At 40.1% G+C, this 22,715-nt stretch overlaps 1 protein-coding gene across 1 annotated transcript; it reads left to right on the forward strand.

Annotated features, from left to right (window-relative positions):
* Nucleotides 1–1,516: 1,516 nt before the first annotated feature.
* AGTR1 (angiotensin II receptor type 1) lies at nucleotides 1,517–20,744 on the forward strand. The gene is made up of 2 exons (XM_056499176.1): nucleotides 1,517–1,649; nucleotides 18,414–20,744. The coding sequence occupies exon 2, from the start codon at nucleotides 18,467–18,469 to the stop codon at nucleotides 19,544–19,546; it is 1,080 nt and encodes a 359-aa protein (XP_056355151.1). The 5' UTR covers nucleotides 1,517–1,649; nucleotides 18,414–18,466; the 3' UTR covers nucleotides 19,547–20,744.
* The last annotated feature ends 1,971 nt before the right edge of the window (nucleotides 20,745–22,715 follow it).

Consider the following 22,715-nt stretch of genomic DNA (forward strand, 5'->3'; position numbering starts at 1 on the left):
AGACAAGACCTTACTGATTGCACATGTGCAGATACTAAAAAATTAGTTCTTATCACTGCAGAATCCAAATGTTTTCTCTTGATTTGCCTCTCCTATCACTATGACTAAGTAGACTGTAATTATTCTTAGCCACAGTAAAGTTATACTGCCAACCTTTGAAGGATGTTGCCATTGTAAATCATATCTTCCTTGAGTGGGTCTTCAAAAACACACTAAATTATAAAAAGATTGGGAAGCAATCCACAGTTGTGCAGCTCCCATTGGAAGATTTAGCTCTGTTCATAACTATGGTGTGATGGCCCTAAAATGGAGCATAACTTCTGAAATCCTCTTCTTGATGAGCATGACAGTGTCACAAATTCTACCTGAAAAGTTGTTTCCTGAACTGTTTAGCAGATCGAGAGAGACACAAGCAAAATCCCTCGTACGCAAAATCTTTTCTTTAAATGACAGTGATTGGTGACACAAAAAGTCCTCCTAGAACATGTATTCCAAGGGGGTTTCCTCTGTTTCTGCTCCGCTCCACTCCCAGAGGATAAAGTTTGCCAGATTTATTACGGCAATTATACATTTAACTTCATTAGTGATGATCAGAACATTTCAGTTGTGCTCACTGGCGGCCCGGGGGAGCCTTAGAGAAACTGAGAATGTTTGTTCATCACTCGCGATCCGTTCCCTTGAAAGCTGGAGGCAAAGGCAAGCAAGGGGCTCCCTCATGTGCATCCCTCGCCCCATCCCCGCATCCTGCGCTGCGCTGGCGGCCGCACTTCCCGCACGATCCCAAATCCCTGGAGCTGGCTCTGCCCAGCGCGGCTCCCCCAGTGCCCGACACCCCCAGTACCCCCGGTGCCCAATATTCCCGTCCTGCCTGGCATCCCAGTGCACAGCATCCCCAGTGCCCAGTATCCCTAGTGCTTAGCATCCCCAGTACTCAGCACCCCTAGTGCCCCCAGTGCTCAGCATCCCCAGTGCCTGGCACTCCCAGTGCTCAGCACCCCCAGTGCCCCCAGTGCTTGGCACTCCCAGTGCTCAGCATCCCCAGTGCCCCCAGTGCTTGGCACTCCCAGTGCTCAGCACCCCCAGTGCCCCCAGTGCTCAGCATCCCCGGTGCCCCCAGTGCTTGGCACTCCCAGTGCTCAGCATCCCCAGTGCCCCCAGTGCTTGGCACCCCAGTGCTCAGCACCCCCAGTGCCCCCAGTGCTTGGCACCCCCAGTGCTCAGCATCCCCGGTGCCCCCAGTGCTCAGCATGCCCAGTGCTTGGCACTCCCAGTGCTCAGCATCCCCAGTGCCCCCAGTGCTTGGCACTCCAGTGCTCAGCATCCCCGGTGCCCAGCGCCCGGCATCCCCGTCCTGCCCGGCAGCCTCGGCGGGCGGGGACGGGCCGGGAAGGAGGGAAGTGGGAGGGAGCCGGGTCAGCGGGGTCCGTGCCGGGAGATGGGTGGGGAGAGGCAGCGGCCGAGCGGGGCTGTGCCGCAACGCCCCTCGCTATAAACGGAGCGGCCGCGCTCCGAGCGGGAGGAGCGGAGCGGAGCGGAGCGGCCGGCAGGGACCGCTCCGGGAGCTCGGCTCGGATGAGCCCAGCCCAGCCCAGCTCAGCCCAGCCCAGCCCAGCTCGCTCCGGGGCTCAGCCACCCCCGCCCGGACCCAGGTAAGCGCGTCCCGGCCAGGGACACCCGGAGCGTTCGCGGGCGCGGCTCAGCCTCCTGCTGAATTTACTCTTGGCTTAGACCGGGCTGGCACAGGGAGGATCGGTCCGGACGAAGCGCAGCCCCCTAATCCCCCGTGCTCTGGCTTGCCATACGAAACCCGCTCCACACAATTATTTGAGAGAGGAGTAAGCGCCCCACGGACGCCGGTGTGAGCTCTGAGCCTTGTCCACAGTTTGAAGGGAAAGCAAGGGCGCCCTTTGGCAGGAGAAAAGCGCTCGGAGCAGTAACTCCACCGCACCAACATCCTGCAAGGCACAGCCCTGGCACCTCTGCTCAGGATCAGATGAGCAATTAAATTTTATTGCTAAGCTCATGATAGAAATTAATCAAACAGCAGAAGTGATGCTCATGATTCCTGGGAGTTGTACAAACAGTTCAGTGTTTCAGTCTGGCAATGCAACTTCCACCAGTTAGCAGCAAGTATTGGTTTAATCAGAATTTTGTAGCATACACTCTCCATAACCAGATCTCTCCTTTTTCTGCAGAGCAAGAATTGGAGTGATCTACAACCAGAGATTAATTCTAGTTAGTAAAGTTAAAATGGATCCCTGCCATTTTTTACCCAGCCAGTTTCTAAACTTCTCATGGATTCACACTGGGCTAGAGTTCTTCAAAAAGTTCAGTTGAAGTCCTGTAATATATTTACTGTTCTTCCCATCTCAATGCATCAAAATACTTAATGTTACCAGTTACTTACAAGTACAAGCCCTATATTCATCTAGGTCAACTGGTGTATCAGTTACTAAGTCAGGTCATGATGCGTACAAGCAGTAAAATTTCAGTATTCAGTTACACCTATTCCTATATTTCTGCAAAACCCCTAGAATAATGAGATATAAGGCAATAAGGGACAGCAGGATTCAGCTCAGAGCATGCTACAGTTCACTGTAAATTTCCATCACTTCCAAAAGTTGTAGCACTCATTTGGATTATGTTGTGCTGCATAGCATGGGACAAGGTAGTAAATTGGCTCAGTAAAATCACAGGATGAAGGTATAAAGAGAGATTTTTTTTTTTTTTTTGTATAGGGAAGCCTCTTCTCTTGTCACTTGCATGAACCCACAGCACTAACATGATTAGATTTTTCTCTGAATAGGAGGTTTAAGTATGGCCTGGAGCAGGTAATTACCATGATGATGTAGAAAGGCTTTTTTAGGTCTGTTTTAGTGTCAGACAAATGTTTCATACTGCTGACTATGGCAGTCCATTTTGCTTGTGGCCACTATAATCTTTTAAATTAAAGGATCTTTCAAAAATATTAAGTGCCTACAAATTCAGCTTTTGCTCATGTATTAAGAGTTTAAAATACATGCCTTTCTAGCAGGAACATGGTATTTCTGCACAATTTTCCTCTCTGCAACTTGAATTAGATAGCAGAGAAAAGTCAGTTGTGACTATTGCATGCTTCCTAGTTGATATTGTTGAACTGAGAAAGCAAAGTGGCCCTGTACAATTTAAAAAGTTCACATTTATAATTAAATTTCAATATAGCTGGTTTCATTCTCCCCTTACTTTTGCCATAGTAATAGATGGAAACAGAGAAAGTTTTTGCACTGGGGGAGAGCTCATTTTCTATGGTGTAAGGCATCCTGCCTTCCTGATTTGAAAAGTATCTTCTTGGGCTGGACAGCATGTGCAAACTGCAGTTGGAGTTACTGGTTTAAAAGGCAGCAAATTCCAGCCTTTAAGTAACAGAAACCACAAGGCTACAGAAATGAGGAAAGTGATGCCTTTAACTTTCAGATATCAAACTCAACAACCTGCTTTTTACAGTCCTCTTGGAACAAGATAAATGATGGTATTTGTGTTTCCTGAATAGTATTATCTTTAATTGCATTAAATATTGGAAAATATATTTAATTTCTCTCTTTGTCATACTATAAAAATAGAGGCAGATGCAGAATGTAAATGTGGTGATTTATTTACACTTTCTAGACATGTATGGACTGACATGGAAAGAAGTGTCAGAGGTAATGCCCGTTTTTAAAAAATTCTGGTTTGGATAATGGGCACCAACTGTATTTTTCTACTCCTAAGTTTTCTCCTCTGTGGTAATTTTATCCTCCATGTTTGTTAAAGGAGCATATTTAGATAGTTCTTTTCTCTGGCACTGCCTATGGTTGAGCATAGTAATTAATATGGTAATTTAAAGTCACATAAATTACAAACTCTCATCACATTGTCCTAGTTAAAACTTTGTTTAAGCAAAGGCACAGTATTAGTTTAAACAATTTTAAGCAGTCACAAATTACTCCTATTTGCTCACTACCTCTCTTTTTTCTCTGGAACTTCTTGTGTTCCAGAAGTTATTAGTATCTCCTGTAGTATTCATAAGCTCACCTGTGGCTACTGCTGCCCAAATTTTAGGGGTCTTAATCCCAGTCTAAGAAGCATGCAATTATTTGAGTGGTTGGCATGTTCTCTACACCTCAAGTATCCTATTCTACCTTGGTGACTTCCTAAAAATGTGGGTACAGAACATGGATTTTTATGCATTACTTTAATCAAATACTACATCTGATTTACATAACATGGTTAATTTTGTGTGGTTTTTAAACTGAATTTAATAGTTATCTTCTAGGAGACTACCTCAATGAAAGGAAAGATTAACTAAAATTGAATTTGGAGATGTATCTAAAGCTGGGCTGGGGAGATGGGTTATCAAGATTTATTGGCCTAAAAATAGATCAGCTTGGGCTTTATATTGGATACATGACAAAAAGAGGACAAATGGCCAAGTCAGGAAGGGGAGAGGACAGCAAAGCAAAGTATTCCCCTCACCTATTTCTTATTTCTGAAAGGAGTGCTGGCAGCACAGCAACCATCATCTCTGTCCAGGAGGAGAAACATAAACTTGGAATCTTTTCAGAGCTGCAAGCGTGGTGAGGTTGGGAGCTCCCAGCTGGGAGGGCTGGGGGAAGGTACAGCCCCAGCCAGTCCTGTACCTGTTACAGACCCACAGCAGCCTGCTTGTCCTGTAGGCTCTGCTGCCTGTCTAGCTGCATCTCTAGCCTCTGGGTAATCTTGGCTCAGTTTTCAAGTTTTATCTTGTTTACTGCTGCTGTTTGTTCCTCCTGCTCTCAGCTGTGCAACAATTCCATCAGAAATGCAGTGACACGGTTGTTGTGTTTTACCATGTGTTCCTCTCAAAAATTAATTAGGAATTTTTCAGTATTCTTGGATGGCAGTTCACATTTTTGGACAGTTAGTCCTAATGGTGACTATGGTGTTTTTAAGAAGTCAGATTCTGCACTTTAGGATCAGGTTTGAGAAGGTAAAATGGCAGAATGTTAGAAAAAAATCTTTATAGAAATCTCATGGAATTCTGAAAACAGAATTTAAAATGTGGATCACTTTTGAAGAGAGAACGAAATGGAGGGAAAAATTACATCATTATTTCCACTATTGTAGGGTTAGTTTCCACAACACCAACAGGAATAAAGAGGTTGCTGTTGCTGAGCCTTGAACCTCACCTACTTACATGGAATTAACGTTGCATAAAAGTTAAAATTTTTGCATGCAAGCAGGAGGTGAGTTCAGATACACTGGGGAGATTGAGTAGGTGTTGCCCTAATGTACTCTTTGAGTTTCAAGATGCACAGATCTCATTCATGAAGCTGGAACACTGCAGCATGAAGAACAGAAAGCTCCAGCAGAACTATTTCAGTGCAATTGTCCCAGTGTGTAAGACAGTTACTAATCACAGTGTCATTGTGTCTCTTCCTTCTGATCCCAAACACCCTTGCAGTGAAGAGCAAGCCAGTAATCTTTTGCTAATGACAGTGTTTCTTTCCATTCCCTTTCCATCAACAAATTTGTCTCTTAAGATCACTTTCACCAATAGACAGTCATTCTACTCAGAGCACTCATTACGTGTTCTGTTCATTTTCTAAAATGCCTTTGCCAACAAAAGAAAGCAAAAAGCCCCTAAAATTGCCAGATGTACCCTAGAAGAATCTTTGTCACTTTGGAACATTTTGTGGAATTTAACAAATTTGACAAACAAGGGGAGTTATGGTACTCATACTTGACATTTTTTTACCTCAGCTGTAACAAACAAATGAATAGAGGTTATCTTGACTGTAAGTCCTAACAGCTGTGATTGTTTGAGACAAAGCACATATGAAAGAGAATTGCTGGTCTAATAATTTTTGGTCTTATCTTCAGATAAATGTTGGATTATACTAAAATTACTCAGAGCTTTCAACTGAATTGCAACAAAAGATAGGAAAATATCATGTTCCAAATGACATGCTGTTAGTATTCTCTGCTGCACCATCATGTGAAAGAACTACAGATTTTGGCCTTTGGCCAGGTGTCTTTTACAATTTTCATTCCATTTGTGTTTTGTTTGATAGCAAAACTGTCCAGGTATTCAGTTTATAACAAGGCTAGCTAGAATGCTTGGTTACTATTTGTAGTGTTTATCTCCTTTTATTGTGGCTGAGTAGCATGTCTCTTGTAGGCACAGAGAACGGGTAATAACCAAAAACAGCCTCACAGCAGGAGATTGGCAATGCAGCAGTGAGTGGCATGATTGAAGACAAGACAAAAAGCAGGCTACAGCAAAAGATAACTGGCAATATCTAAAGAAACTAGTACTGAGTTTGGGCAAGGTCAATATTTAGACAGTATTTCACTGCTTGAGGTGAAAGCTATAATTAGGGTTACAGCCAGAACAAAGAATGATTTTCCTAAACTCCTAATTTCAGCTAATTCACCTATTCCTTTCTTTACTTCTAGGTTAATCAGCTTTGTGAGTTACTGGTAGATCCTTGGCTAGTGGAATCTAATAATCAGTGGATGAAGTTTAGGGACAGAAATAGAAATTAAAATTCAGTGGATTCCTGAATCCACTCTGTTTTCTGAAAACAGAGAAGAGACACTGAAGGAAAGTGCTGTGTCTCAGCATTTCTAGCTCAGAAGGACACATGCAAATAAGTAAAACATTCCAGAAAACCACTGAACAGCTGTGCTTTCATGATGGGGGGCTTACACAAGGAGAAAAATGCACGAGTTGACTTCGCTAAAAAATGTTCTGTTGGCAACTGGCCTTCATTTAACTCTGCTTTAGCATCAGCACAGCCTGGCCAGAGCCTTTCCTTGAAGCAGGCAGCACATAATGTACAAAGATGCAGCCTGAGCTTGTTTATTGAGAAACCATTCATGCCCTTCCCAGACTACAATTATAGGATGTGTGGTGCCTTTTCAACTTTTTCTTTATAAACTGCTATTGGTTTTTATCTTTTCCCCTTTCTCCACTCACTGTTGTTGCCCAAGCCTAGAGGTTTATACAATTTTACTTTCTCCCCTCACCAAGGGGAGTTAGTCCTCTACCATTAGAGTTGCTCAGGGTTTGTTTTCTTGGTCCTCAGGCTCTCAATGTACAACAGCCAGAAATGGAAGGCATGGGGAATCAAAATATGTCATCAAACTGGGACTCTAGTTGTGCTGTCTCTAGTGTTTTCCTCTTGATTTTGTTACTAGCAGCTTACCATGATTAGAGAACTAGAGTTTTTCTCAAATCAGGTAAAAATATTTTTCACATGAGCTTCCTGAATAGCACTTTGAAGAAAAAGGGTTCAAAATTATTTTACCTTCAAATACATTTTATGATGCCATTCCATGTTCTTAGACATACCATCAAAAAATAAAAGCCGTATCAGTAAAGGACAGCCACACACCAGGATTTGCACAGTAATTTTCCTACATTAAAGTGAAGTTCATTCAGCCTCTCTGGGAAGGCACAGCACTGCCCCTTCTGGGCTTCTATGCACTTTTGTTTGCTTGAGAACTGAGACTGCACCTGCCTGAGGATGCACTGATCCACAATATCAGAGATTAGCTCACTCCAGCTGTAACAGCTGCCTTTGTTTTGCTACCTCTGGCTGGTCCTCAGTACCCACAAGGAACATCTCAGGACAGCAAAGACAGTTCACCAATTAATTTTATTTTCAAAATAGAGCAATAAATTTTACTATGGGGGGAAACAAAACAGGAAACAAGCTGTACAAATTTGGCAGAACATCTATTTTGGGATCATTCTATTAAGTGTGCTGCCTTCCAGACAAAGCACTAAGGATCATAGTAACTTGTTTTTCCATGGGTGATAATACCTTTCACACTGACATGGATTAAGGTGCCTGTGTTTGACCTTTCCTTCTCTTTGATTAACCCCTTAGAAACTCACTAGTTCAATTGACTCATACATTCTCAAATTTTATTCTAGTCCTCATAATGATCTGCCCTTAACAGGAGTTTTGTGCAACTGAAAGCACAATTGGGCCTCTATGCTTTCAGTGTTATACCTACCAACACTTACAATGATACTAACTTCTCTTGGGCTTAGCTGCATTACCATTTTAAAAGATTTTTTTTGTCTGAATAAACTCTTGTACTTTGCCAGTTACTCATACTGTTTTCTTTCCTTTCTGCCTTTGGTTCCCTTTTTCTGACCCTAATGAGCGATTCATTAAGAAGCCTCCATGCTGATCTTTTGCTTTTAATCTTTTAACTTTTCCCTCCAGGCTGTTCCTAACGTTCTCATTTAGGGAAGAAAAGTCTTTTCTGAGGGGTATTGCCGTTGTGTGATATTTTCCCACTGTAAGGATGTCTAAATTAATTATATAATAAGAAAAGTAATCAAGTGTCTCAGTCAGACACAGTGAACCAAATCCTATTACAGGTTGCTGAATTACAAGACAAAGCTTCCTCTGAACTAAGGTGTTGAAATCTTACATCCATTTCCTTGCCCAGAAATCCACAATACATTGCCTTTGCTTCTTCAGTAAGGGAAACACTGTTTTTCAGCACGGAGTCAAAAGAAAAAAAGAGTTCAATGCAAGGTTTTCTCTCCTCAGAGCTGTAGCAATGACTGGTGGGAAGTTACATGGAAACCACTAGCCATGACCCTGGAAATGTAGTGATAAAGATTTCAGATTAGCTGGTTTAGTTACCATGACAGACACTTTATTGGCAGGTTTGTCTGTGCTCACATAGAAATGCTGCATCTGCACACGTTTGTGTTTCAGTTCATGTCTTCAGCACTCAAAGCAAAAGATTCTGTTGCTAACTTTAACCACATTGCTGAAAGGTAACAGGAATGGGATGCTTTAGAGGGGTTTAGAGAGGGAAAGTCTTTTTAGGTAACAGTATGCAACATGAGCTACTCACAGTCAGCTCATCTAATTTCCATTAGATTAGAAAGAGGAACACCTCTGTATAAAGGAAGTCTCTCCACTTCTGGAGTAGAAGCAGAGAATTTTCAGTGTTTCTTTTCTCTGCTGCTTTCTGACGTGCCATCATTGCAGATGAAGGTATTTGCTCTGCACAATGCATTTCTAAAACTTGTTATGAATTAATTTACATTTGCCTTCTGTATTTGAGGGGGAAGCAGCAGGGTTGGGTGGGGAGTGGGATGTAAAAATAAAAAGCCCATCCTGCAGAAGGGACTGCATATTGAGCCTGTAAAGCTCATAGGTGCGTTATGGCCCCAGCCTGGTGATTTAAGGATTTTAGGGATTCCTTTTGAGGATTAACATATCAGTTAAGGCTTCAACACTCATCAGAATGTTGCCATGAGTGTCAAAATGTTACTGATTTGCTTTACAACTTGAAGCAAATCTATGTAATCTTACATAGGTGGCACATTTCTTACTGTTTTACAGGAAGGTACAGAAAGGCAGTTCCTTGTAACAGAAAAGTAAAAGTAAAGTTATTTTTCAGAGTTTGTTGCTGATCACATTAGTATCTCACCTTTAACTAAGAAAAGTTGTTCAGGAGTGTAAATAAACTGAATATATAATGTTCATTTTTGCCTCTGTGTCTTCTGCCTCAGCAGAAGAGTTACATGACTCTGGAATAGGGGCAAATGACACTGTGATATCTAAATAAAATAAACTACTAGAAAAAACAAGGAAGTCTCTATTTGGACTAAGTGGAAATTCCACAAAGTGCTATCACCTCCCATCTTTATCTACAAAATTATTAGCTGTGTCCCCTATCCTTCTTCCTAGAAACATCCTTGCCTAGAGGGAGCAACAGAAACCTAATTAAAACATTACTTTTGGTACATTTATGCTAGTAACACCACTGAGTTGTGTCTTTCACAGTAAAGCTTTAAGACAGAAAAAGAGCAAAGATTGAGAAAAATACTTTCTCCCAGAAGTAGGGGTTTTGGTTATTGAGGAAATAGTTGAAGTTTTGGACTCCCCATTCCATTTTCTTTTGCAATCTCTGCCAGCAATAGAAAAGGTTCTGACAGTGATTGCATATTGCTGTGGGCACGTCACTCATGCAGTAACCATTTTATGAAATTATAATTTCTAGTTTCATACATCTTTATGAAATACCTTTTTCTGCCAAATTATTAACAACCACTAACATAACCAAGAGTTTACACAAATCTCACCAGTTTTTATCTAGAGGCTGGAAGCAGTTTATGGAAGTAGCCTTTTATCCCCCAAAAGGCCACTCCCCACATGACAGCCCCCTTCTTCTGGACAAGTGCAACTACTGACTAAGACCAAGATATAGACAATGAAATTAAAAACTCGTTTCAGTGTCAGATGCATTCCAGCTAACATTCCTTCCAGCAAGAACAGGAGTGATCAGAGAGCAGTGATACTCAAAACAGCACATAAAATGTATTTTAACCCCTCATTAAGCTCTACCTGCTTGAAACCACAGTCATACAATAGCATTTCTCCTGCAAGCTGGGCAGGAAGAAGAGCTGTTACTGCTATTTTTTGCATATTGAAGAAGTAACCCTCAAGCTCCAGGGAACAGGACTGTGTAACTCAGGACAGATTCATGGGTGTTTGGAATGCCCAGTAAGCCAATTGGGATTTATATGTGATCTGAAAGGAGGTGAGATACCTCACCTCTGCTGTTAGAGCTGGCCACAGTAAGGTGTGCTCACAGCAGTGCTTTTTATTTCAGCATGGCTTTTTCTCTCTTGCCTCTCCACAGCATTTTTAATATAAGACTGAAGTATAAATCTGGATCAAGGCCAGAATTAACACAAATTCCCTTGCTTCTCAGGTTACACATAGAATCTTATAGTACACATAGGCATAGACATAGAATCTTATAGTACATTACATATGGAAGCAGTGTAGAAATTTCAGATGTGGGGTTATCCTAGTGTAGGATGTGCCATGCAATGTAATTTAAAAAACAAACAGACAAACAAAAAAAAAAAAATTAAAACTTCTTATTCCATGGAACTAAGCTATCAGAAAATAAACTTAAAATACATCAAAATACTTCACTCGCACTTAACAAATCTGAATTTGATTTCTGCTTATTAAAAACAATCACAAGGGGCACACTATATTTTATATAGGCAATTCCAACTGCAATAAAGGAAATGCATTAATTCATTCATTTACTATCACTCAGAAAGTAACTGTGCAGAATGTAACCTTTCACTGCTCAAACTAATCTCATTTTTATTCGCTCTGGGATTGGTGGCTTAATTCTGGTTAATTATTGATTCTTTCAGGTACTTCCAAATACCCTAAAGGTATTTCATAACCCAGCATCAAATTTGAAGTTATAAACCTGCAGTAAAACATGTTTTCATACCAAAATAATACATTGTGCTGCTATTCAAAAAACTTTTCATGTCACTGCAGAAAACCCTAGAAATTCTAGTCCTGTCTTGTTCTGAAATCCCTTTGTTTAGTCTTTCACTTACTTTCATCTAATGTGCAGTAAATGACATTGTTAGCAGTACGAGGAGATGACATGGCCCTGAGAAGCAGACATTAGGTTAGCCAGCTGATTATTGATTATTTTTATCTCCCAGAAGGGCACCAGTCTTTCTTTTTGGTAAAGCTAATGGCCAGAGCAGAGGTGCAAAAAACCATGCTGGATTGATGATGGTGGTTAATGCTCTCATTTCAAAGACTTAAATATAGACCAAAGTGTCTTCAGCCTCTTCTAGAGAAAGAGACAGTTCTTTACCTTGTGTTATAAAGCAATCAGTGACTGCTTCCTGCTATAACAACTAATTTTCATATTCAAAAACTAATCTGGCTATAGGTTTAATAACCTAGATAAGGAAAAGATTATATTCATTTCTTTCCAGACAGACCAAACAAGGTGATAGGACACCATGAGATTCCTCTTTCAAACAACATCTTTTCTGAAGCTTAGCATTGTGATGTTTCAGAAGTACTGAAATAGAACTATTAATCCAGAAATATATTTTACTTTGTTTATTTAATTCTCCTTCCAGTTTTAAGTTACTGCTCTGGGGGTAATTTTGTATTCATATCCCTTGAGGTTGTATAATACCTAAGACATATTAAACACCAGAAAGTTTGCAACACATTCATGTAACCTTAGTCAAAGAAAGAAAATAGATATTTCTCTGATGGATAAATGTGAAAAAAGAGACCAGAAAATTAGGTAGAAAAGTCTAAAATATCTGGCATACACTGTGAAGCCAGAGCCAGCATTGTCTAAAACCACCACCCCACTGATCTTCCACGAGAGACTGAACATGCTGCACTTTGACAGTGGTTAATCCGTCAGTGTTTTGGACTCTAGGTCTACATGGGTTGGATTCAAGAATATTTTCCTTACCCTTAACACCAGAGAAAACAAAATTATATGTGTATATGAGAAAATCAGTGTTTACTTTGAAACTTAAATCTAGAGAATTCTAAAAATGAAACCTATAAACTAAAAGAAACCCACAAAGAACCCACAGCTCCAGGCACACTGCAGGTACAAAAGTCATGCCAAGTAGAACACCAGACTGCCACAACATACTCCCTGCACACCTTTCTTCTTGAGACCCACCACAGCCCATGGCTGATTTTACACCTCTGCCTAATTTTAGGGTTGGTCAGGCACTTGCTCTCAACTGAAAGACTTTTGGTTAGCTCTAATGAGTGCCCTGTTTATCTGTACAAAAAAATCTCATAATCATTGCTATGGTAGCATTTACTAAACCACTAAGTTCTGGTGAGGTTGAGAAACTCTGGAAAAGTTGAGCAATTCTTTCTTGGCATTAACTTCTACAAGTAAAATTTTATAGAAATATGTACATCAGGGCTTCCCAGATTCTGGGGGAAAAGAAATGTAAATACACAAGTTGGGGATTACTATAGTTAGCATTGTCCAAAGAGCTAAGTAGTAGGAAGAGACATTTCCCATGTTTCTGTACATTCTGTAAGTAATGTGAGAGTATATTCAAATAGTCCAAACTTTCCCTGCTACTGCAGCTGCTCTCATTACAACTGTGACATCATTACATCTTACACTGCTAAAAAGAGCAGAAAAATTGTCACTTCTTACACTGTAATATATTAGCATTTAATGTCCAAAAAATATACTTGAAAGATTTTATTCATCACTCCACAGCCCCATAAATTAGTGTTTAGAAAATTTCACTTATGGCAATTTTGCCACATTGATTTCTAAGACAAAGTGTTGTGTGCAAATAATAGATTTCTTTATTCTGTATTATAAATCCAGCCAACAGCTTGCTAGTTTTCCATCCCTATATATCACTTCTCTCAATGCTCCTATTTTTAGCAGCTGAAAGATATAAACATTGTGTGCTTGTACCCAAACATCCCTTAAGTGCACAGAGATACACTGACACTGGATAACAAATAACTGGATAACATTGGACACAAATACAGGACAAGATACTGACTAGTCCAACTCATCTGGCACAGGACAGTATAGTTTATGTCATTTTTTTTGGTTCTAGTTTGCTCATTTACTATTTTCAATAAAATAAATCTCATTGTGACACTAACAACTCTTCTCCTCCATCTGAATTAAAAGCTGTTTGCCCTTACCAGCATTAGGGAACTATTTAGGTAAACACATAATTTGAAACAGAATAACAGCATCATGCATTGGCACTGTCCAAACAGGTAATGACAAATCCAAGTATATTAGTAAAAGTGGGGGTTGTTGGTGTTGTTAAATATGCTTCTATTTTCAAATTATTAAATTGCTTAAAATTCATAAAATGTACACACTGTTTGGATAAGACTGTGTAGGTTTGAGTTACCTTTCCATTTCTAAAACTCCCTTAAGTTAAAAAAAAAAAAAAAGTTCTGAAGTGTCATTTTCAACAGTAAAAATATCTTCCTTCAAAATTGGCTGATATTTGAAAAAAGAGCTGTATGATTAACAGCATGCCTACTTAGATCTAAAACAATTTTAGTTGCATGAATAGGTGTCACTATTTTCCCCTCTGCATTGCTAAAGTAAAGTTTCTTTAAAATCTTCTTGATTTGGGTCACAGAGAGTTTAAGCTGCATATGTCTTTGAAAAAATAAAATATCAGAATTTTATTCTAAGTCTTAAAAGTGCAAGAACTGGACTGAAGCTTAGCAGAACCAGGAATGTGCCAGAATACAGGAAATTAGATAGAAGCTGGTAGATGCTACAATAAAGTGAAAATAGTTACCTCACCTACATTAAATTTAAATATGTACAGATACAATGATATATATTTTGCCTTATGTTTTCATATTAAATAATCTTGAATGAAGGGGATATTTTAAAAGGCCATGGCACTTGAGTATAAAACAGCAAATCTCTTATTTTAAAATAGGAAATACAGACCTCTAGTGGTCAAAATCTATATTATATGAGTTAAACTTCAAAGAATTTAAATGTCACTATGCTTAACTGTGTCACTTTCTTTAGCATTTTTCTCCTCATGCAAAATCATACACACCCCCAATTCCACTGTTTAGACATTCCACAAGCATTGATTTTTTCCCAGAGGAAAAAGCCCCTTCTTCTATCCTTTTTCACATAAATTTTATGACTGAAACTGATTAGTTGAAACATACTTGAGAAGTGAAGAGAAAATTAATGAGAGTAGTCTCTGAGAACAAAGAGAAGATAGATGTTCATTCTTCTCAGAATAAGCTATAAAGCCATCCTACAGAAGGACAGACTCTTTTGAAGTGTGGCAGAGGAAATAAATACAGAAAAGTTCTTACAGAGAAGGTCAGAGTACATAAACAGTTCACATTTGCAAGGTAACAGGAACTGTTCTGCTAGCACAAAAAAAGTTATAACCAATTGAGGTTTTGATTTTGTAGAGAACCAGATTCTGAAAGGCTCACAGGCAGTTTATTTTCCAGCTATATAGAGGCAGCACAAGTGAAGCAGACCGACCAGCTTGAGGTCTTGCAAGGCAAAGGCACAAACAATCCACATATAGGTTACAGCATTAAAAAGATACATTTTAAATTTTTAAATAAATAAAGCAAACATCCCAAAATTGACAGCAATTTCAACAGACTGGCAGTTGCCTCAGTTGCACAGTTGTTAAAAGAAAATGCAAAGGGCACTACAAGGTCCTGCAAGTTCTGCTTGTTGTGATGTCAGACACCTCCTGATCCAAAATTGCAGAGCAACAGCCAGCTTGACAGCTGCTCACACAGGTCTGCTGAGGTCTGCTTTGTGTTCTTGGTGCTCCTGAGGCAGTGTCTGGTGCTGTACTACCCATCACAGTTCCTTTTAGTAGTATTTTGATTTATTGGCATTTACCACAAAGTCAGATGCTGACATATGTGGAAGGTACCATCACTGATGACAAGTGCCCACTGTAATGGCACCACAGTTTGAGTTATGTACCCTTGTTTGTTTTTTTCTTTCCCTTCATCTATAAACTCTGGATTAAAGATATTTAGAAAAACCATCAGTGGGAAATATGGACTATTAGAACTAGCTGAAGAAATAAGAGCTAGGAGAAAGGTAAATCTTTGGCTTCACACTGGTACTGCTCAGGAACTCCAGGAAAGCAGAGAAGGTTATGAAGTGTGTGTGTTAAATAGAGCAGCTCTATTCACTAAGGCCATGAGGGTAAAAAGGGTTACTCTGTTTGATAGAAAAAAACCCTAAAAGTCTTTGCAATAAAGCATGTGTCAGTGTCATTACTATCTCAGCAGTTAGAATAAATTGGGAAAGGGGGGACTAAACTCTTAAGATAAAGGAAAGTTTATGCCACCAGAAAGAAATAAATATAGCTAATATATTGAACATATTGTTCTAAACATTTTTCATTCTCTTTTCTCCCTGTGCAAAAATTTTACATAAAAATAGAATGCAGTATCCTTTTAATCATGGAACTATCTTCTCATTTGTAAGAACAGCAAATAACCCACCCACTGTCAGAAGAAGGAAAGTGCACATTACCTGGTGATAAGATGGCTAAGCTGTGGCAGGATTGGTCAGCCTGAGTTTATTTGGTCTTTGTCAAAGCAAATATTAAGTACATTTTTGAATCTCGCTTGTGACATCTGCTCCCCTATTTTTAGCTGATGAAGTTCTCACAGAAAGCCACAGCCAGTGCTTTCTAATCTTTCAGCAGGAAAAGTGCTGTTTACCTTGCATGAGCCCAGCATTCCTTGTTTCCACAGGCAGTTTAATTAAGGATGCATGTTCACCAAACAGAAGCAATGAATGGAGTGGTAAATAATAGATGGTTGAGCAGTCTGAAGCATTTCATTATCAGTGACTTACTGTAATCATTGTAATTAAGAAAGATAAAAGGTCAAACAGGACAGTACCTCAGAACAGGGGCTTGCTGCTCACCAGATAATTTGTTTGAGATTGATGCCACCACACCATTCACAGTCACAATCCAATCCTGTTAGAAAAAGCTCCTTGTGTATCAGCCTTAAAATGATCCAATTATCATTATATTAACACAGGTCATTTTAGATGTTTACATGGAGATATCCATGTGCACAACTTCAATAGATGCATTTAACTGGCCAGTGGTTTAACCTGCTTTGTTGAATTCTGGCAGCATAAAGCTGTATCAGACATCTATTCCTATAGTATTTTAAAAGAATCTGCAGTTCCTCCTATGTAGAAGTATCTGCTTTGCATGAATGTGTACAGCCATGATCCTGGGACAAACAGGTGAACTGTGGCAAGTGGGAATAACAGGAAAAACTGAAGGAAAGAAATCATTGCCTGTAAGGAATTCACATTGGCCCTCTCTCACTACTCAGCACAACTATGAAACCATACCTTCCAAAAAAAATAACCTTCTCTAGTTTTGAAGCTTTTCCTAATGCTCTGAACTTACAGTTGTGCTCAAGGAAGCAGATCCACCTGAGGCTGGCTCTGAAACTTCAGAATTTCCAGGAAATTTTACAATTCCATTTGGGATCAGCAGTGCCTTCCCTAGTGTTCTTCATATCTACAGCTCCTATGAGGTTCATTCTCACAGCAACATTCAGACTGGTTTCAGATACCCAGATGGCAATCCATATGTGTTTACCCAAGAGCAGCCACATTATGTATTTCTGCTTTCTTGTCATTTACTGAAAACATTGATGGATTTATTTTATTTATTGATTGCAATTCCTTAGCATAATTTAAAACTGATAACATGCCAGACACATTATTTGCACAATTCCACTGACTTTAGTGTTACCAAAACCTTTTAACTCCAGAAGGATTACACAGTTTTACAGAGGTAGATTGAGGTATAATACTATTATTTGACAAAATTCCTGTTTCTTCATGGGCATTGTTCTGCCTTTTTTTATATTTCCCAATCACTCCAGAATATGCTCAAGGAATTCAATACCTCAGTGCCAGACAATTACTCCTAACTAATTATTTTTTGTTTAAAACATTTCTGAAAATGTAGTAGAATCACTGTCACTCTTTCTTGAAAGAACATATGTTATTAATTAGCATCATCTAAAGCTACTACTGACATGAAACAGTACAGGTCACCATGTGGTAGAAAAGGGAAATTGGAAGCAAAACAACACAACACAGTACACTGAAGGGGTGTGTGAGGAGACCATGGGAAAACTTAACTGAGCCTGATCCACATTATTGCCAGTCACAGGTGATCTCCTGAGCAGAAACTTCACTACAGATTCTTACTGCAAAGTTCTGGGCTGTAATCTTAGTGGGTGTATAAGAGAGCAAAGACTGTAAGTGACCACACAGCACCAGCTGTAGCTGAGACAGGGCAAGTGTTGCCAGACCTTGATGTCACAGAACATATCAGTTACTGTCAAAGTTACTGTCACAACCAAGACATGAGATAAAAGGATTTATCTTGAAATATTTTTATTGTGGTTTCCCTGTCCCAGGGATAGGCTGACCTTCCACACAGCCAAACACCTTGTATTTGAGATTTGGCACAGTTTGAAAGCCAGGTTTTTCTCAGGATGTACTAGAGTGCCACATGTGATTAGAATGCTGAACCTTTCTTTATTTGCTTGTCTTTTTAATTCCTTAAACATGACAAAAACAGCTGATGTCATTTTGAGACATCTACCAACTGAAGCAAGACTAATACACTGAATGAACTGAAAAGACAGGGAAGTGTTACCTGGCATATCTTGACAAAATGTCTATTAGCTACATTTTACTAGATATTCTAAACTTAACAGCGTTATCAAGAACCTAAATCTTGACATTATCCTCCTTGCTTTGTAGAAAGGAATCAGGTTATTAATGCAAACATATGCTACAACATGAGCTAAGATAGAGAAATATAGAGCGTCTGTATTAAAATAGGAATTGGCTGATAAAACACTTGAAGATGGCATATTTTAAAATTCAAACACATTGATACATTGTGTTAGACTTGACAAAAAACTTGACATTTAGTTGAGAATTGTTAAAAATTAAATCCCTAACACAAATATGGCTTTTTTTCTCTTTTTCCCTTTTAGGTGTGAGCTTCATATTTTTCCCCTGAAACTAGCTTACAGCTGAAGAGCTCAAGATGATTCCTAATTACTCTACTGAAGAGTCTGTTAAAAGAATCCACGTGGACTGTCCTGTGTCAGGAAGGCACAGCTACATCTACATTATGGTTCCAACCGTTTACAGCATCATCTTCATCATAGGCATATTTGGGAACAGCCTGGTCGTTATTGTCATTTACTGCTACATGAAACTGAAAACAGTAGCCAGCATCTTTCTTCTCAACCTGGCCCTGGCTGACCTGTGTTTCTTGATAACTCTGCCCCTCTGGGCGGCCTACACGGCCATGGAGTACCAGTGGCCTTTTGGCAACTGCTTGTGCAAGCTGGCCTCGGCGGGGATCAGCTTCAACCTGTACGCCAGCGTGTTCCTGCTGACCAGCCTGAGCATCGACCGCTACCTGGCCATCGTGCACCCGGTGCAGTCGCGCATCCGCCGCACCATGTTCGTGGCCAGGGCCACCTGCGTGGCCATCTGGCTGCTGGCCGGCGTGGCCAGCTTGCCCGTCATCATCCACCGCAACATATTCTTCGCCGAGAATTTGAACATGACCGTCTGCGGGTTCCGCTACGAGAGCAACAACACCACGCTCCGCGTCGGGTTAGGTTTATCCAAAAACTTGCTGGGCTTTTTAATTCCTTTTCTGATCATATTGACGAGCTACACCCTGATTTGGAAGACTCTGAAGAAGGCATATCAAATTCAAAAAAATAAGACTAGAAATGATGATATTTTTAAGATGATTGTGGCAATCGTATTTTTCTTTTTCTTTTCCTGGATTCCTCATCAAGTGTTCACTTTTCTGGATGTGTTGATTCAATTACATGTCATAACAGATTGCAAAATCACCGATATTGTGGATACAGCTATGCCCTTCACCATTTGTATTGCTTACTTTAACAACTGCCTGAATCCTTTTTTTTATGTTTTTTTTGGAAAAAACTTTAAAAAGTACTTCCTTCAGCTGATAAAATACATCCCGCCGAACGTCAGCACACATCCAAGCCTAACAACCAAAATGAGCTCCCTCTCCTATCGGCCACCAGAAAATATCCGCTTGCACACTAAAAGGACTGCTGGGCCTTTCGACACCAATTGAGGCATTCAGCAAAGTTCTTCTGAACATCCTTGTGTGCGAAGCAGCAAGAACAAGATTCACCTGCGGTCCTGAACATCACAGCTCGTTGCAGCAACACTGGATCACCTCAGAGAAATCATACTGTAAAGAGCCAGCAGTGGCCTTTCATCCTACATTGTAAAGGGGACTGCTTCGTTCTCATTTTGTTTTTCTTTACTGAAAGCAGTGTAAGTGTTGGACAGGTGTGTCAGAGTTCCTGCCAGCATCCCGCCGTTTGCTTGGAGCTACTAAAGAAGGGGAGGGAAAACTCCTAACTCAAGTTCACAGGTGTTTCAAAAGGAAAAGCTTGTATAAATAACATGAAATACAAAGAACCTGAGTTGCATATATGTGAGCTATTCTGTTGAAGGAGTGGAGCTTTGTTTCTTGTTTTGTTGGGTTTTTTAAATTACATAAATGTCCTATAATCATATTTATAATATATTTTCAAATATATGCTATATATAGAGGCCCAGTTTAAACTCAAATGGAAATTTAAGGCCCTTGAAATTTGTCTTATTCTGATTTATGCTACTTTTTTTTTTAATGGCAATTTTTTCATAATAATATATGCAATAAAATGCAGACTTATTTATTAAATATAGAATAAATATATTTTTAGACTTATATTCCTACTCATACATTTCAAACATTGCTTCAGAAATGTACATTTATATCCCAGTGGGTATTTTTATAGTAGTTTAAAAAAAAACCAAACTATATATGTGCACACAGAAATGGCATTTACTCAGCCTTCCACTCTGACTTTGCAGAACTTTACATACAGGAGGAGTTAACTCCATACTCTGTATGACTAAAAGTAAAATTCTGTATTTGAAAACATGAGTTCTGGAAAAGAGGTGATCAGAAAGCTTAAAACTATTTTTCTGTTATAACCAGGGCACTCAGTGAAAGAAGTTACCAACTAATCAAATCCACTTCATTGTTTAAATTCCTGCACATTCAGTAAACTCATATGCTGATAAGCAAAAATATGACAATGCTTATGTACCAATTTAACTAATAATACTTTTAGTCCCATCACAAAACATCCAAGATCAAGCTTTACTCTTGGCTCTTACAGAATTTCTCTCCATTTATATAAAATTATGCCAAATGTATTTGCTCCCTGTAGAACATTTTTTTATTTATATGGAACAAATTCAGGTTTATACTAGCATAAATCAGAACTAAAGTCTGGCTCAAAATTGCCATTTATCTGTGTATTTTGTTCATGGACTAGCATGCACATGCTGAGCAGCATCAGGAGCTTCCCCTGACAGAAGCATCTCTGTCCAGCCATAATTCTGTGTGCTGTGCTTGCCACCTGCTGGATGCAGCCACGAGTTTGCTTTACATCTCACTTCCCTGCCACCTGAAGGACCTGAAGATCCTCACCTGTGGTAAAACTCCTGTATAAATAAAACACAGACTTGTGTATCTGGGAGGCCAATAACTTCCTTGACAGGGTCTAAGCAAGCATTTCCTCATCACCTACTCATCCCTTTGGTCAGTGCAACCCAGTGTCCCCAGTCACCACAACAGGGAGCTCATTTGCAAAACATGATTGCATTACTACAAGAGCCATCTCAAAGAGAAGACATAAAAATCAAACCCATTTATTACTGAATTTGATCATTTCATGCCAGATCCTGCAGTTTTAAGAGGCTGTGTATCCTAAGCCACTGGTGCTGTCTGCAGCTGCCTGTGCCACGTGAAAAAGCAGGAGGATGCACATTCAGCTGTGTTACTGGAGGAAAGGTAGGAAGGGATTGCACCTGGTGTGCTCTGAGGGCAGCACTGACCTTGAATCGATAGGCAAAGGAAGTGGAGATGAAAGCTTTCCTGAACAATGCAGGGAAATTTTCATTCTCCTTAGGAGAATCACCTGCAAAATATGCTTGCTCCTTAAAAGAAAAAAACCTCAGCAAATTAGCAGATACTGAAAAGAATCTAGAGATAAAACTCTCCAGCAACTCTAACTGGGTAGCAGCAGAAAGTAAACTTTTTGGAGCACAGTTTCTGCATGCATCCAGATGCTGCAGTTTCACCACCCCCCAAACTGACAGGGTAGAGCCCACAGGAATGACACCCACAGCCCTTCCATCGTGTATCTGCAACCAAGGCAGCAAGGAACAAGTTACTGCTGAGCCTTACACTGCCCTGCCCTCCTAGGGGCTGGGGGTGTGTGCATGGGGCAGGCAGGGCACAGTCTGGCCTTTGCTGGGGACCCTGGGCTGTGGGGCAGGTAGGAGATGGCCAGAATATTCTTTGGTGCTTCAGCAAAAGTGTATTTTGATAAACCTGACATCCTATTTAAGTAGAGGTATTTAAAGCATAGATATTCCCAGAGAAATATGTGCCACTGAAAGGAAAAACAAATCCTCGGGAGAGGGTGGTTGAAGGCCTAAAACTTCAGGGACTTGCTGAATTTGGATATATTAAGTGTTAAATGTAAATATTTATTTTTTGTTTTGCAACAGACTGAGGGGGGAAACACACAGACACACAAAAATAATAAATCTTTCAGCTTAGTAAAACCTTCCAGAAAGTTTTGAGAGAACTCAAAGTTTCTTTATAACATCCTGCTCAGTTTGGAACATGTCAAACCATTCCTGCTCACAAGGTCAGGGCACCGGCCCTGCTCTTCTGCATTGCTTTGTAGGCTTGGCCAGACCCTCGTGCCACCAGCTCTTGCAAAGTGAGGGCTGCTCTATCAATCACTGAGGGCACCTCAAAGGCGACCTCCCAGCCAAGGCTGAACTCACAAATCCTCAGTGTTCCAGCCCAGCCGTCCAGCTCAGAGCCACCAGCGAGCTCTGCAGATGTGACAGGGACAGAGATGGGACAGGGACAGAGCAGATCATGCCTGAGAACAGCACTGTGCCACCTCCTTACTGGACTAGTGCCGTGGGCTCCAGCTTTGTAGTTGGCAAGTTAGGTAACAAAAAGTTAGATATTATTTTCTTTTCAGTAATTTTGTGCAGTTGTAAGTTGTGGCTTGTGGATGTTAAATGTTTTCTATTTCAATAGATATAGTTTTATATCATAAAAGTTTACCTTGATTATACAACAACTTTTGTTGTCTGAAATATTACTAAAAACAGAGGTCATCAATAAATGTCTTTGTGAAAGTCATCTCCACTTCTGT

Source organism: Oenanthe melanoleuca, chromosome 9 (assembly GCF_029582105.1).
Source record: "Oenanthe melanoleuca isolate GR-GAL-2019-014 chromosome 9, OMel1.0, whole genome shotgun sequence".
Lineage (NCBI taxonomy): Eukaryota > Metazoa > Chordata > Aves > Passeriformes > Muscicapidae > Oenanthe > Oenanthe melanoleuca.

Bases quoted from the DNA above. Each gene is read 5' to 3' on its own strand.
- AGTR1 (XM_056499176.1), top strand. From the start codon at position 18,467: ATGATTCCTAATTACTCTACTGAAGAGTCTGTTAAAAGAATCCACGTG.